This window comes from Haliotis asinina, chromosome 6 (genome assembly GCF_037392515.1).
Source record: "Haliotis asinina isolate JCU_RB_2024 chromosome 6, JCU_Hal_asi_v2, whole genome shotgun sequence".
In the NCBI taxonomy this organism is placed as follows: Eukaryota; Metazoa; Mollusca; class Gastropoda; order Lepetellida; family Haliotidae; genus Haliotis; species Haliotis asinina.
Window position 1 is genome coordinate 48,702,267 of NC_090285.1, and position 18,134 is coordinate 48,720,400.

Sequence of the window (18,134 nt, forward strand, 5' to 3'; positions counted from 1 at the left end):
GGCCCGCCGTGGCCCGACTTGTAGGCCATCCCGCGCAAAATTATTTTTACTCATGTGTAATTTTGGACTACGAGCAATTTTGGTCATGCGAATGCATAGCAAATTTTCTCACGTGAGTATTTTCAGTTGTTTTCTGTTCATTAGTTTCAAAATCGTCATGATGCAATCTTACCTTATTGGTGACAGTGTGATCATTCCCATTTGGATATTTCACAGAGCAGGATGTCGGGTAAAACGGGCAGAGGAAGAAAGAGGGGAGTAGGATGGACTGATGAGGAGACTTCATGTTTGTTAAATGTTTGGACAGAGCAGCATATAGAGGAGCAAAATTAAGAAATTCTGGCTTACTCTGGAAATGGCAAAACTCGGATTAGAAAAGACCTCGGAGTAGTGCAAAATAAAGATGCATACTCTGAAGCGGTCATATAGACTGTGTGAAGCAAACCAAAATAAATGTGGCAAAGGAAGAAAACTTTGCAAGTTTTTCAATAAACATGATGAAGTATTGGGAACTAGGCCAGCTACGCCCCCAGTGAAGCTTATACAGCCACCCCTAAGAGACGATAGCATGATGACTCTGACAGGGGGTTGAGCGAATCAGTAGACGAAGCAGATCCACCAGATATTGGAACAGAACAAGGTGAAAGTGACAGGATTGAAGATAACCTGGAGGATTCGATTGAACAGAAGGACGATAAACCTGCAGCCAAAACAGATGACATAGCAGAACACCAGTCTACATCAAACGAAAATAATAGCAAGATGGGTCAAAAGGGCAACAAAAGTGAGAAAGAAAGCAAGTACAAAAAAACCCAAAGAAACCAAGAAAAACACGTCTTGAGATCGCCCTTCGATGTGTCATGGAGGTTTTCAACAATGCAAATGAAAGATCAATTATAGATGACAGTTCTCATTAATCAAACTACTTCAACCTGCAGAGAAATATCAATGTTATGGTTCTCTCTACTAATGTTCAAGTTGGTGTTTGTAGATTCTGTAGTTCACTTTTCTCTTATTGTTATGTTACATTATGTCTGGACTGATAACTGATTATTATTTGAATGGGAATTCAGGTTGCGTGTTTGAGTTTCATGCTATTCTACAAAAGGACAGTTATATACAAATTTTGCTTGACAACTTTCTGTACATTTAAGTTGATGTTGACATAAGATTACTGATGTAGAACTTCTGTGCACGTTTGTGCAAACTTGATTACTGTTTTGACTGAATAGATGAAAGCAAGGTACCCCCAGGTAATTATTATAACTGTGAAACCTGGATAACACAATTATATAAATCAATAAGAACATCAAAGCAGAACGATTGAACAGGTCTTAATCATGAGATGTCAAACAAACCTTTCTTTCGAAAGAAAGGTGAATGCAAATATAAAAGCTCTTGGCATGTCAATATCTTTCATATAGTAACAGGTCTCAGGACTGTCACACAACATTGTGAACGAAAGCAGAAGCAACGTTATCTCGGATTCTCATATGTCAGGGTCTCTCTGTCCTCAAATGTGTTCCTCCTCGTCTTCCTCTGCTGTCCATTGATCTTCATTCACTTCATTCCGTAGTTCACAGACGTTACGAAGAATAACACAAGCTGCAACACCGGTGCATGCAAACTCAACATTAGCATCTAGACGTTTGTGTATGCGTTTACACCGCCCCTTTAGTCTGACAAAAGTATTTTCAATACACTCTGGCCCTGCTTAGTCTGAGGTTAAATAAGGTTTGAGTAACGGCCAGTTGATCCCTGTGTGTAGGGTTTCAGCAGCCAGGGTTTCGGGGGATACGCTGGATCTCCTAGAAGAACAACTGGTATGAACGTCTCTCGGTCGGGAAGCTGTATTTTCTTCTGGATATTTGGGAAAAGACTCTTCTGTTCCCCTTTGTGGAAAATGAACCTGAGCGTCATGTACCCTTCCTGGCCATCCAATGTTGACATCTCGAAGAATATATCTGTGGTCACAGACACCTAGGAGAAGTATGGAGTGAAAGCCCTTGCGATTCAAGTAATCACCATGCGAATCAGTTGGCGCTATAATAGGGATATGGCAACCATCGATTGCTCCACCACAATTTGGGGAAACCCCCACAACTCTTCATAACCATGAATAATATCTTCTCTCTTCGGGAATTTTACTTAGGTGTCCATGTGATTTTCAACCAGAGCTGAACAGACGTTGTGGACACAGTTACATACTGTTGATATACCGACACCAAACAAGTTAGCAATGGTACGGTACTCCTAGGTACAGGCGAGCCAATATATAGCAATGGCAACTTGCTTTTGTGGAGACACTGGTATTCTCACAGGATTAGCATCAGATTTTAATGTGTTTTCTAACACATTACATATGAAGTAGAATGTTTCTCTGGTCATTCTAAAATTTTCATGCCACTGATCTTCATCAAATGATCGCAAAACGACATTAATCCACCACTGTTCTGTTCTAACCTTTGTCCACATTCTACTTTCATGTGTCAGCCCAAATGCTAACCCAATACACATCTTAAAAGGCAAGGTTCCCTTGAAATCTTTACGAGATATAAGTAGTCTGTCCATCTTTGGAGACAAACTGCAAATGGAAGCCTGTTTTCGAAGCGTAAATCTTATATACCATGTGAACGCTTAGCAATTATACTTTTGCACACCTGAGTATATTTGCATATATGTAAAATTAAACATGTGAGTACATTTTCGTCATGTGAAAGGGGCTTAGGTAAAAAGTATAGGTAAAGGTTTCATCAGTGTATATACAGGTGAATTTGTTGTGTCTGTGCCTGTAGGAACAACCAAGTGCTTACAGCACGCTCTTGTCACGCCGAAGGTACAGGCTCGATTTCCCCACATGCGTACGTGTGAAGACCATACTTGCTCACTCACTGTGTCTGTACCTAATTTCTCTGTGTAAACTGTAATAACAATTCTATGCTGTAGGTATTGAGTTTGATCACGATGTATCAGTTGCTCCATTAGATAGGTGAGACATCCTGTTCATGGTGTCAAGTCACATCATACAGTGCTGCACGCTTGGTGTAATAGTGTAGACATCATTATCCACAATCAATATCCTGTAGATGTTTGATGAGCTGAGAGTAAGCGCTGTGTTTTTATTATCCTTTTACTCGGTCAGATGTTTTCTGTATAGATTACAGATTTTATTCTGAAAAGCTTTGATGGACAGATTATATCCTGAGAATCCATAGACCATAGACAAACCGTGAATACTGGGATAGAAATTGTTGTCAGTAACCCATGTTTGTTTGACTAACGGGATCGGGTGGTCACCCTCGCTGACTTGATTGACACTTGGTTGGCCATCGTATCGTGATGATCACTGAAATGTCTGGTCCAAATTATTTACTGACCGCCGATACATAGCTTGAATATTGCAACTTTGAACGACAAACAAACAAAACAGGTCCACGAACAAGGTAATGAACATAGTACATAAACGAATGTGCAGAATATATAGTAAGAAATTATATGCTAAACAAAAATGTGAAAGACCGTCAGTATTCAATATTTAGCTACTTTATGGATTGAAAATTGCGTGGTCCTTAACTTTTTCTGTTGGGTATTTGAAAAGACAATATAAAGAGAGAGGATGTTTATGTCCATTGAAAAATAGTAGTATGTAACAGTTGTACGGCAAGTGAGCTAGAAACGTTAAGCAGTGTGCTATGTAAATATGAAAGGAAAATGCAAGTGATGACGGGCTTAAATCTTTTCATCTTGGGTGAAAACCACGACATCCATGTACGAGCAAGGAGCTGAGAGCAGGAATCATATCGACGAAACAGATTCCTGCGAAGACGAAGGGAGGCAACTATTCACTCACAGCTGTAGGTACACTGAAATTTCAGTGACAGGCTCATAGAGACAGAAACAGTATTGTTTGAATGTTACAATTAGACGGTGAGGATGCATCATCTTACGTGTGAACCTTGGTTTGTTTCTTTCTGTTTGAGTTGCCGTGATGTTGTTAGAATGTTGCTAAAAGCGGCGTAAAATTAAACTCACTCATTTCATGGAGCAAGTGATGTAACCAGTACTTCGTACATGTATCGATAAAGATAGTGCTGTTACTACTACCGGTGGTTATGCCTATGTAGTTAGATGTGGAGTATGCACATATCAGTGAGGATAGTGGTTTTCACGGTAGTGAAGATAGTGGTTTTCTTTAAATGTTAATTGTGCCCATATCAATGAAAATGTTTATGTTCTTGTTGCATTTGCCGACTATGATCACATTATGATGATACTGTTCGTTCTACATGTGTTGACTATGGTCATATCGATGAAAACACTGGTGTTCATGCCACATTATTGATTATGGCCATATCGATGAAAACACTGGTGTTCATGCCACATGTATTGATTATGGTCTATCGATGAAAACACTGGTGTTCATGCCACATTATTGATTATGGTCATACGATGAAAACACTGGTGTTCATGCCACATGTATTGATAATGGTCATATCGATGAAAACACTGGTGTTCATGCCACATTATTGATTATGGTCATACGATGAAAACACTGGTGTTCATGCCACATGTATTGATAATGGTCATACGATGAAAACACTGGTGTTCATGCCACATTATTGATTATGGTCATACGATGAAAACACTGGTGTTCATGCCACATTATTGATTATGGTCATACGATGAAAACACTGGTGTTCATGCTACATGTATTGATAATGGTCATACGATGAAAACACTGGTGTTCATGCTACATGTATTGATTATGGTCATACGATGAAAACACTGGTGTTCATGCTACATGTATTGATTATGGTCATACGATGAAAACACTGGTGTTCATGCCACATGTATTGATTATGGTCATACGATGAAAACACTGGTGTTCATGCTACATGTATTGATTATGGTCATACGATGAAAACACTGGTGTTCATGCCACATTATTGATTATGGTCATACGATGAAAACACTGGTGTTCATGCCACATGTATTGATAATGGTCATACGATGAAAACACTGGTGTTCATGCCACATGTATTGATAATGGTCATACGATGAAAACACTGGTGTTCATGCCACATTATTGATTATGGCCATATCGATGAAAACACTGGTGTTCATGCCACATGTATTGATTATGGTCATACGATGAAAACACTGGTGTTCATGCCACATTATTGATTATGGTCTATCGATGAAAACACTGGTGTTCATGCCACATGTATTGATAATGGTCATATCGATGAAAACACTGGTGTTCATGCCACATTATTGATTATGGTCTATCGATGAAAACACTGGTGTTCATGCCACATTATTGATATGGTCATACGATGAAAACACTGGTGTTCATGCCACATGTATTGATTATGGTCATATCGATGAAAACACTGGCTTTCTTGCTACTTATATAAACTATGCTCATATCGATGAAAACACTGGTGTTCATGCCACATGTATTGATAATGGTCATATCGATGAAAACACTGGTGTTCATGCCACATTATTGATTATGGTCTATCGATGAAAACACTGGTGTTCATGCCACATTATTGATATGGTCATACGATGAAAACACTGGTGTTCATGCCACATGTATTGATTATGGTCATATCGATGAAAACACTGGCTTTCTTGCTACTTATATAAACTATGCTCATATCGATGAAAACACTGGTGTTCATGCCACATTATTGATTATGGTCTATCGATGAAAACACTGGTGTTCATGCCACATGTATTGATAATGGTCATATCGATGAAAACACTGGTGTTCATGCCACATTATTGATTATGGTCTATCGATGAAAACACTGGTGTTCATGCCACATTATTGATATGGTCATACGATGAAAACACTGGTGTTCATGCCACATGTATTGATTATGGTCATATCGATGAAAACACTGGCTTTCTTGCTACTTATATAAACTATGCTCATATCGATGAAAACACTGGTGTCCCTTCTATATACATGTATTGACTATGCTCATATCGATGAAAACACTGGTGTTTTTTTTCTACATGTATTGATTATGTTCATATCGATGAACACACTGGTGTTCTTTCTATATACATGTATTGACTATGGTCATATCGATGAACGCACTGGTGTTCCTTCTATATACATGTATTGACTATGGTCATATCGATGAACACACTGGTGTTCTTTCTATATACATGTATTGACTATGGTCATATCGATGAACACACTGGTGTTCTTTCTATATACATGTATTGACTATGGTCATATCGATGAACGCACTGGTGTTCCTTCTATATACATGTATTGACTATGGTCATATCGATGAAGATACTGGTGTTCTTACTACATCTTCCCTTATCATGATAATAGCGTTATTGCTTCATATGTTAATTATTCATGAAGATGGTGGTGTTGTGAGAGGTATTGAGTTACCAATGGCAGAGTTTAATTCGTTAATATTTTACGTATGATTTAATGGGTTTTTTACTGCTGCGTTTTGTTAGGAACGTGTTAAAACTCATAACGTCGAAAACCTGTGATAAATTCACGTGTGAACGTGTGGAGACCATTTCGTATGTTACACTTCGTGATATGTTGGAAATAGACAAAAAGACCATACTCACTCACTCACTCACTCACTCACTCACTCACTCACACAGGCAGACACTTCGCCCATATTTATTGCTAGCTGCTTGCCTCTAGTGGATAAAGATTTATGACGGTTCACAGCTATAAGAGCCCACGCTAAACAACACTTTAGTTAGATCAGTGGGTATCCTTTGATGGTGGAAACAGCGTATTCCCGTATGCAATGTTTTCAGTTATGCTTTGGGGAACTTTTGTATTTGCAGGTAAGTTACATTTTGTGTAATCGATGCTAGATCTTACAAATTTGCGTTCACGTGTATGTGTGCTGCAATCCTTGAAAGAGTTTAGTCCATCCAAATTAGGTTTAACTGTACTTCCCAGGATGATGTAACATGCGACATAACTACTGTTTTGATCAGCACGGTGCGGTATGCGATGTTGAGTCAAAATCAGAAAATTGTGCTTAAACTATCAATCACTGGTATTCAAACGAATATGTGCTCGCGTTCGTAAAGCTAGAGTACTGCAGAATTTGTGCTAAAGACAAAAACGGTACATGTTTGAGGCGTGAAGTGTTTAGCTTCACCGCGCTCATTTTGTGGATTGAATAGAATATGTTCGTATTTGGATGTGAACATTGCATTGTCTTCTTTATTTATATTTTTACCGGTGAAGGTCCGGGTTAGAATATTGGCCTTCAGTAACCCATGTTTGTCGTAAAAGGCGACTAACGTGATCGGGTGGTTTAGGCTTGCTGGCATGGTTAACGGAAGTCATCACAACCCAATTGTGTAACTCAGTGCTCATGACGTTGATCACTGATTGTCTGGCCCAGACTCGATTATATACAGGCCCCATCCATAGCTGGAATATTGGTAAGTGCGGCGTAAAACTAAGCTCGCCTATGTAGAGGTAAACGTTTAACATGTCTTTGGACAAGTGTTCAAGGGGTCTCGGAAACTGTGAAGTTTGCTCTCCTTCTCTTTGTGTTCACATACAACATGATGGAATACATCCAGCTGAGTACAGTAATGTACGACAAAGAAACCAACAATCCTGCAGGTAGCGAAGCTACTTAACGTTCTAACACACAAATGTCATGTGATGTTTAAGCAGACGGTAGCGTATGCAAGGACATGTTCGACGATCTCAATGATATCACAGATATTCAGTGATTCGTTCATATAATCACTCTACTATTTCGCCCGTATATTTGTCCGACCATCTGGGTTGATTGGAGCTTGAACCGGCGTTGAATTTATATATAATGTGTGTAAACGTGTCAAACGTATCTCTTCACCGGTACACGCAGAAAACAATGCGTTGTAAACCAATAAAGCAATAAACATTAAGGCCCAAAGAATTTATTTGACGCGCTCAACATACAGAAAAAAGACACATTCAAGCAGGAAGGCTAATGTTGAAACCACAGACGGGAAAAACTCAAGTAGTATGAAGGCTTATAATATCTTATGTTGCGTTGTCAAAGGCATATCGTGACTTAATATTCCGCTCGATTTCTCGATTTCCTGTCTGTGTCAATGGTGAACCGACAAATGATTAAAAGGATATTCCCTGAAGCAGCTTAGGCAGCTATTCTCATGGATGAAGTACTTCAATATATTTGTGTTTATGCTGTTATACCAGCCGAGCTACATTTTGTAAATATATCTGTTCCTAAGAACTGTACACTGTGATATATATGTATTTTTTTTAAAATTCCAGTTTAGAAAGTACTTTGAAAAATTGACAAAAAAATGGGTTTCAGTCTCCTGTCTCTGAAAGTACGATCGATTCTGTAATAAGAACGTTTAATAATGCATTGTACACTTTTCGAAACACTGGTTATCACCACATGACATGTCCATTAAATTGTGAAACCTAATGGAGGCAAATTGAAACATTGAAATATTGAAACAAAACAGTTTTGTCAGATTCTCTAGCATGCTTCCGGGCACCAGATTGTAAAAATTGGTCTTGTTTATTGGTGTCAAAGAATGTTGGCCAAAATCTACTGACCAGCAAACGAAATTCAACTCTAGCTTTTTGTCAAGTTTTCAAAAAGAAGACATAAACATGCTTACTTTCATGAGAGTTCATTTTGTTCGAAACGTTTTGTTTTGCTGTTCGGTATAGACCCTGTATGGAAAGCTGAATGATTAAAAATATGTATGCATCAGATTAATTCGCCTGACTTCGTTAACCCATTGAATATGGCATTTCAGTTGTCTGCGTGACAGGTGTCTACAGCGCCTGTTACCCGTCCCCGTGTTACAGTCTGCAGAACAAGTTGGATGGTATTGTAATGGATAATGCGGATGGCATACGACTCTGGTGCGAGTAGGTACTCACGAATATATCATTCGATTTCGTTAACGATGTTCAAGTGTGTCACAAAGTATGAAACCTACAGATCCGTGAAGATTAGGATTTAGAATTGGCCTTCAACTACTCATGCTTGTCGGCATCTTTATTTAGACTGTACTCTTTCAAATGACAACTCATGCGTCTTCATTTGCGTATCGCTTACATTCCTTTCTCACCTGTAAAGATCCGTGTTAGAGTCTGGCTTCGGCAACCCAAGCTTCTCCATTAATGTGATCAGGTGGTCAGGCTTACTGACTTGGTTGAGGCATGTCATCATACCCCACCTGCGTTGATCGATGCGTTGATCGATGCTCATGATGTCAGTTGCTGCATTGTCTGGTATGGAATCGATTATTTACAGACCGTGATCACATGGCTGGAACATTGCTAAATGTAGCATTATACAAACCAGCATTTATTCATTTTCCTGATTTTATATGGATTTATTTCGCTTGCACTTTTTTGTTTTACCTAGACACTTTTTATGAATGTATGATTTGTTCTCATAAGCATATTGCCTCGATCTTGTACGGCGATTTAGTTGTCAGTTATTTACTTCCCAGAGTGGCAGTTCCATATACCGAGTGCTTGAATAAACTTCCTCTCGAGTGTCGGACAACTCGTTTGGAAGACATCATCGAAGAAACGAAATATCAAATGAATCAAATTCCATGTGGTAAGACAATTCATAAAATTAACGTTACATTTACATTTTTATAGTTTTACTACATTTTCAAGGCGTCGCAACTGAGTTGTTCGTTTGAGTCCCTGTAATAATATGTTCGAATTCTCTTCAACCCTAATCAACCCTAATCTCGTTTCTAGATTTCTCAAGAACAAACATTTAACTCATGGACTTCAACAAAGCGGTAAACGCCAAGGATCTGCATTACTTCTGGTTTTCCTTATACATTTAACATACAATGATGTTACAGGAACACTGTTCGAAACAGTTTTGAACGTGCTTTGCTCATTTTACATATATACAAACATTAATTCCCTAAAGAACTCACTTATATAAAACTCCGTATATAAAACACCCGGAATGTTCAGATGATTGCATGTAAAATTGTGTATGTTTTAATGATACACATACGACGTCTTTAGGCAGCTGACAAATATAGTGACTTAACAGACGCAACACATGTATAGTACGTGCATATAATACAAATTGAATATATAATTGACTGTTTATCTCTGTTGCCATGTTACAGGTTCATCAGGGGAGCTGACAGCGTCAGTTGGACTGTTTATCCTGATATCTATCAACGCATTCCTTCTTTGAGAGACGAAATAACATACTGAACATGTTAACATCAAAATAGATAATGATGTGCCGTGTTATATTTAAATATGCGAATGTAAATAATTTGCAATTTTCTGTTGAAATATTTACAGTATGTTTATAAGCAAAAGAGCTTAAAATGTCAGTAAATATTTACCGTTAAACACAATAAATATGCGTCGTATGAAATTTGTTGACGTTTCTGTAGAATATATTAAAGGAAGATTTACTGTGAGATAACAGTTGAGATACGGAACGCCATTCCTTTTTGTATTCACAAGACAAACAGTACCAGAATTCAGTTTAACAGCTTTGCTTAAAATATGTGGCCATGGTGAGTGAGTTTACGTTTAAACCGCGTTTATCATATATTCCAGCAATATCACTGCGGAGACACCAGCTATAGGCTTATTGTGGGCACTCGAAACCGGAACTTCGGCGTGACCAGAGACAACTTTAACCACTAAACTACCTCACCGCCCCTTAAACGTTTGGAAGTGTTTAAATTTACTGTAGAAGTGATGTAGATCTTCATAGGCCCATCCACCGATACTGTTGATATGATTGATTAAATACAAATACAAACGCTTTGAAATCAATGTCATAAAATAGCGGCTTGTAGGATTCTAGAGGCGTTCTATTCATGAATGACAGTGGGAATCTGTGTATGATCACAGGGTCCATGCTATCAATGTTTGTGTTAACATTAATATTAATCAAGATTCCAGTGTTTTAGGCGAACAGTTGGTTGCACTTTACAAGTGTTTATGCACCGATGGGGAAGGACTAAGTTCACCTGTTCGTGAACACCTGGTATCATCACTGTTTGATAGTGATTCCTAACACATGCTCATACAGTCGGAATCATATACATGTAACTGCCTGACCTTTAGCAAGTTTTCTTATAGATGGTAAAAGTTTGTTTTTTTTCTCTTTTATGATTATCGTGAACTATGGGTTTATGACTCTTAATTCTTTTGTTAGAATGAAGGCTGAGAAATGTGTCCACAGACTTGCAGTTTAACAGTACTGTGTCACCCCGAGAGTTATTTGGTCTTGTCACGTATCTCTGCAGCTGACCATGCGTCTGAAATTTGCGCAGTGTTCATATACAACCTCATCTTTTCAATGACTTCGACTAGCTTATCATGACCATAATATAGCAGAAACATTTTATGGATAACAACATCTTGTTCAGTGCGCAGAGTGCAGATTCTCACGCCTTTTTCAAGCTTAAAGTGACCACAACCACGAACTGATATACACAATCATGTACACAGTATGTCCCAAGAGACCCAAGACCATTGTAGTATGATATTATGAATAACATTTATTTCTCGATCACGATTTGTGTATGATGCAACCAAACGCTAAAATCAAAGCGTTCGTAACGTTAGTGTATTCATAGTTTATCATACGAATGGAGGAGCCCTACGAACGACGTATTGTGGATTTAGACTCGTTTCATAGCGTTTGTAGCGCTAGGGTGATCATAACTCCCATACTTTGACATGGACTTACGACAGTCGTAGCGCTAGGGTGATCGTAACTCCATATATACTTTGACATGGACGTACGACAGTCGTAGCGCTAGGGTGATCGTAACTCCCATACTTTGACATGGACGTACGACAGTCGTAGCGCTAGGGTGATCATAACTCCCATACTTTGACATGGACGTACGACAGTCGTAGCGCTAGGGTGATCGTAACTCCCATACTTTGACATGGACTTACGACAGTCGTAGCGCTAGGGTGATCGTAACTCCCATACTTTGACATGGACGTACGACAGTCGTAGCGCTAGGGTGATCGTAACTCCCATACTTTGACATGGACGTACGACAGTCGTAGCGCTAGGGTGATCATAACTCCCATACTTTGACATGGACGTACGACAGTCGTAGCGCTAGGGTGATCGTAACTCCATATATACTTTGACATGGACGTACGACAGTCGTAGCGCTAGGGTGATCGTAACTCCCATACTTTGACATGGACGTACGACAGTCGTAGCGCTAGGGTGATCGTAACTCCCATACTTTGACATGGACTTACGACAGTCGTAGCGCTAGGGTGATCATAACTCCCATACTTTGACATGGACTTACGACAGTCGTAGCGCTAGGGTGATCATAACTCCATATATACTTTGACATGGACGTATGACAGTCGTAGCGCTAGGGTGATCGTAACTCCCATACTTTGACATGGACGTACGACAGTCGTAGCGCTAGGGTGATCGTAACTCCCATACTTTGACATGGACGTACGACAGTCGTAGCGCTAGGGTGATCGTAACTCCCATACTTTGACATGGACGTACGACAGTCGTAGCGCTAGGGTGATCGTAACTCCCATACTTTGACATGGACTTACGACAGTCGTAGCGCTAGGGTGATCGTAACTCCCATACTTTGACATGGACTTACGACAGTCGTAGCGCTAGGGTGATCATAACTCCCATACTTTGACATGGACTTACGACAGTCGTAGCGCTAGGGTGATCGTAACTCCATATATACTTTGACATGGACGTACGACAGTCGTAGCGCTAGGGTGATCGTAACTCCCATACTTTGACATGGACTTACGACAGTCGTAGCGCTAGGGTGATCGTAACTCCCATACTTTGACATGGACTTACGACAGTCGTAGCGCTAGGGTGATCATAACTCCCATACTTTGACATGGACTTACGACAGTCGTAGCGCTAGGGTGATCGTAACTCCATATATACTTTGACATGGACGTACGACAGTCGTAGCGCTAGGGTGATCGTAACTCCCATACTTTGACATGGACTTACGACAGTCGTAGCGCTAGGGTGATCGTAACTCCCATACTTTGACATGGACGTACGACAGTCGTAGCGCTAGGGTGATCGTAACTCCCATACTTTGACATGGACGTACGACAGTCGTAGCGCTAGGGTGATCGTAACTCCATATATACTTTGACATGGACGTACGACAGTCGTAGCGCTAGGGTGATCGTAACTCCCATACTTTGACATGGACTTACGACAGTCGTAGCGCTAGGGTGATCGTAACTCCCATACTTTGACATGGACGTACGACAGTCGTAGCGCTAGGGTGATCGTAACTCCCATACTTTGACATGGACGTACGACAGTCGTAGCGCTAGGGTGATCGTAACTCCCATACTTTGACATGGACGTACGACAGTCGTAGCGCTAGGGTGATCATAACTCCCATACTTTGACATGGACTTACGACAGTCGTAGCGCTAGGGTGATCGTAACTCCATATATACTTTGACATGGACGTACGACAGTCGTAGCGCTAGGGTGTTCGTAACTCCCATACTTTGACATGGACGTACGACAGTCGTAGCGCTAGGGTGATCATAACTCCCATACTTTGACATGGACTTACGACAGTCGTAGCGCTAGGGTGATCGTAACTCCCATACTTTGACATGGACGTACGACAGTCGTAGCGCTAGGGTGATCGTAACTCCCATACTTTGACATGGACATACGACAGTCGTAGCGCTAGGGTGATCGTAACTCCCATACTTTGACATGGACGTACGACAGTCGTAGCGCTAGGGTGATCGTAACTCCCATACTTTGACATGGACATACGACAGTCGTAGCGCAAGGGTGATCGTAACTCCCATACTTTGACATGGACGTACGACAGTCGTAGCGCTAGGGTGATCGTAACTCCCATACTTTGACATGGACGTACGACAGTCGTAGCGCTAGGGTGATCGTAACTCCCATACTTTGACATGGACTTATGACAGTCGTAGCTCTACGATCGCTTTGTGAAACGGGCCCCGAGACACAAAACTATATCTAAATAGGACACAGGTCTTAATATAGAGCGAATCATTGCCCCCATACTGGCTGTCAAAAAGTGAATTACACTTGGAACAGTTACACTTGGAACATTAAACCACAGTGGATCACCCTGCCACATAACAGTTTCATTTCACAGAAAATGGTTTTATCTCCTCGTTATCGTCTGTGTAACGTTCACTGGTGGAACAAACGTTGGATGCACACTGTGAATTCTAACCTGAAATTTCCATGGAGTAACTACTGCTGGTAACTACGCACTAGATGCAAATTAATGTGCATGCTTTGAAAGAGTTATTAGTAATATAGCCCATTTAGCCCCGAACATATGTATATATTGAAAAGGTTTCATATTCAACAAACCAGCATGTACATTCACTATATTTCACACGTAATTATGTCTTGAGTAAATAAGGACGTAGACAAAAGACGGTGGAGTCTAATATTCCTATTTACTGTTTTCGTATCGGCGACCGTGCAATGATTTCTTCTGTAACGTCGTTTCAATAAGGTCCATCAGTCGCAGTGAAAATATCTTGTCACTAGGAATAGAAGTCGATGAATACGGGGAGGAGGTCCATAAGGTCGTGATGTTTGCAATATGGAGAACTGAAGCGAAAATGTTTTGTCAAAAGGATTAGTCCAGTATCAAGCGCAGAATCGGCGTGTCACCCGGAACAAAGATTGATCTGGTCAGGGAAACAATGTCACGAGAAATGACATCACAGGTGCCCACTTAAAACAGTCACAGAGATATGTGCATAAACGTATCATGATCCATGGCACGTGGGTCAGTATAACTGTTCTCTTACTCAGTCAACCTTTCAGCGTAACCTTATACGGGATGTCCTCAGAAGTACATGTCGCCATAGCGAGTGATTGTTAATGGGATAGGCCATATGTTTGCACTGTTTTCTACATGTTTCATTTGTAAGGAAAACCACTTCCTGATATCTCTTACCTAATGGCTTTGCTCTTAGTGTTAGAGTCTTCGGTTAGGGCCGATATATTTAAATATCATCTGCAGTATACATGAAGCATACGTGAATCAATGCGCAAATGCAGTGCATCTAGTTGATTATTCTTCCGCTAAGCCCGCTTGTTTGCGCCAAGGCTGAATCCAGTTATAAACATGTTCGTGAGAGAGCTACAAATCGCTATTTGGCATATTATGACATGGCTACGACTGCCAACTATACGGACTAGGCTGCTCCGTCCTTTTCCACTAGTAATACCTCCTTCACACTTGAAGCGGAATGCTGTCGGAATGAAAATTTCTGGAAATTCTTGGAAATTCGAACTGAATTCAAAAACTTCTCACCGCACTCGGGATGCATTCCAACTATCTGGATCAATTCTTGTAACATGCCCGAATGTTTAGAACATGTTCAAAACTTTCGAGTGCATTCAAATTAGAAAAAATATCGAACGGTATATGAGGTGGATTCGAACAACATTCTAAGCATCCTTACTTCATTCTAAGTATTCTGACGACAATCGAGGAAGAATAGAAAATACAAATCACTTCCAAATCCTGTCTGGATGTTCCGAATACGCCTCGAATGAGTCGGAATGTATCTCGATTACTGCTGGACTTCAGGTAGCATACGAGGGCTGTTCCAAAAGTGGTCGGCCTCAGTATATTCTCGATGTCCAATGTTAGAAAGGCTTCCATTATATTTTGACTGAATGATGGGGTGGAGGTACCAAGATAAAAGGTCAAACAAAACGGGGATCTTGAGGCTGGAACATGGCCAAAACAATTTGCTTGAGTTTGACAGATAATATGTAGATAAATTAAATATAAAACCAGTTGCATTTTCATAATTATCCAGGTGAGGCCGACCACTTTCAGGACATCCCTCGTATGTTTGAAATTAACGGAATATTTCTATTGAAGTTGGAATACAGTTCGAATGTACCTTGAATACACCCGGAATACAGTCAGAACGTCCCGAATGCGTCATTAGAACGCCGCCGGATCGCACGAAAACTTATCCACCTGTCACTGAAACTACTGATAGCATTCATATAAAGCTTGAAAAAAATGTTTATTTTGACATGCCCTTACGAATGCGGTTCGAATTTCGGGAATATTATATTCTGTCTGATTCGTCTTGATTCGTCGTGGATCTTGTCAATTCGAACTAAGAGTGAAATTGCCTTTAAGAGGTGGTACGCAGTGTTCAGGAAGGAACTAAAGAGCCGAGAAGGTGATACAGGATTAAAGATGGCGGGCGACTCACCACACTACCAGAACAGCAGGCATCTTTGATGATATCTGAGAATATTCTGATGAATGGACAGGGGGTGGGGATGACAAAGGCCCCAAAGCTTTTGACACAGGTTCATCATTAGTCAAGAGGATCCATGTCGTTTTGAGGCTCACCCAACTGATTTACTCGAGTGATATGTGATCATAGACGAATGAACGCTCTCCCGTATCAGCATCAGAATAAACAACAGCCAAAGCCCTGGAAACATCTACCACCTCCTCTGAAGAAGAAGGCAACGTATGGTCCATCATACGTTGGCATGGTAATGACTTGTTTGGGGGAGATTCCAGAAGGATACTATTGGCAGGCTGCCTTACGATCAAGCCCTTACTGGTCAATATAATGGTTATCATCTTTGGTGACTGCGTGAGATTATCAACACTTTGTCGATTGGGACCCTGATTTGTAACTGTGTTATCACATCCTGATATGATTTTGCAGAATAACTGTTACAGCTTCTTATTTAACACGCATCTGCATCTGACTATCTATTTAACTCTACTTTGGAATGAATTCGATTGTGTGGCATATCGGAAAGTCAGAATGCCTTGGGTCTTGGCTGCTCAGTGTTCCATTCTGGCACAGCAAAATCTGCAAATAACAAAACTGCAAAACACTATTCCCTGAAATGGCCTAGAGATCACGTGCTGTTTGGCATTAGAGTCTTCATGCACCGGTACAATGAAACATACTGAATTCTGAAAACTGGTCATTCAGATTTTTCACGACCGCACGAAGCCAATATTTGTAGGAAAGAACGTCTTTGTCTCAGTCGTATCACAGAGTGATACCAAAATGACAATGACTAAACCTTACCAAAGATGTTGTAAGGACCTAGAGATTGATATTATCAATCCGACTAAAACGTAAAACCTTGCAAGCCGTTTTTCATTCTTTGAAGAAGCATCTTTACGTTAGCACACGAAATAACAGTGCTATAAACTTCCAGTGCTTGCAATATAATAAGCGAGAAAGTTCAGCTTTACTCCGCACTCAGATATATAGCAACATTGGTCTGCAGATCATCGGGCCTGGACCAGACAACCCATTGATCAACAGCATAGGCATCGTACTACACAACTGGGGTACGATGACATGTGTCAACCAAGTCAGCGAGCCTGAGTACCTGATGCCGTTAGTCGCCTCATGCCACAAGCATGGGTTACTGAAGATCAATTCTAACCAGGATCTTCACCGGTCGCCTGATCAAAAGGTGAATAACGTAACGCCAAAATGACGTAAAACAACAAGTGAGGCGTTGCACGTGTTATAAGCTGCTAGCAGCATTTCCTTAATTGGGAACAAAATCCAATATAACCCACTTCGGTGCCGATTCTAACTGTTCTCACTCACTCTTTGCTTACATTGAAGACTTATGTTTAATTAAAGACTCAGATATTTACTACCATAAATGTAAATTTAAGTGTCTTTCCTTAGTGAGTGAGTTTAGTTTTACTCCGCACGCAGCAATATTCCAGCTATATCGCGGCGGTCTGTAAATAATTGAGTCTGGACCAGACAATCCAGTGACCATCAGCGTAAGCACCGATATATGCAGTTGGGATACGATGACATGTGTCAACCACGTCAGCGAGCCCGACCAGCCGATGCCGTTAGTTGCCTCTTACAACCAGCACAGTCGGCTGTTGTGGCGAGCATATTTTCTGAAGACCTATTCTACACAGGAGTTTTACGGCTAAAGTGCGGCTTAAAGTTACATTCAATCACTATTAATACATACATGTCATTGTATCCCAACTGTGATTCTCGTGATATCACACGGTTGGCCGGTCCACACTTG

The 18,134-nt window shown here is 40.5% G+C and overlaps 1 protein-coding gene across 1 annotated transcript; it reads left to right on the top strand.

Moving 5' to 3' along the window:
- The first annotated feature begins 6,753 nt into the window (after positions 1 to 6,753).
- Positions 6,754 to 10,418, top strand: LOC137288173 (uncharacterized). Its single transcript, XM_067820608.1, has 4 exons — positions 6,754 to 6,840; positions 8,803 to 8,917; positions 9,508 to 9,620; positions 10,159 to 10,418. Exons 1-4 carry the CDS (start codon positions 6,801 to 6,803, stop codon positions 10,227 to 10,229), a joined length of 339 nt encoding a protein of 112 aa, XP_067676709.1. The 5' UTR covers positions 6,754 to 6,800; the 3' UTR covers positions 10,230 to 10,418.
- Positions 10,419 to 18,134: the final 7,716 nt, after the last annotated feature.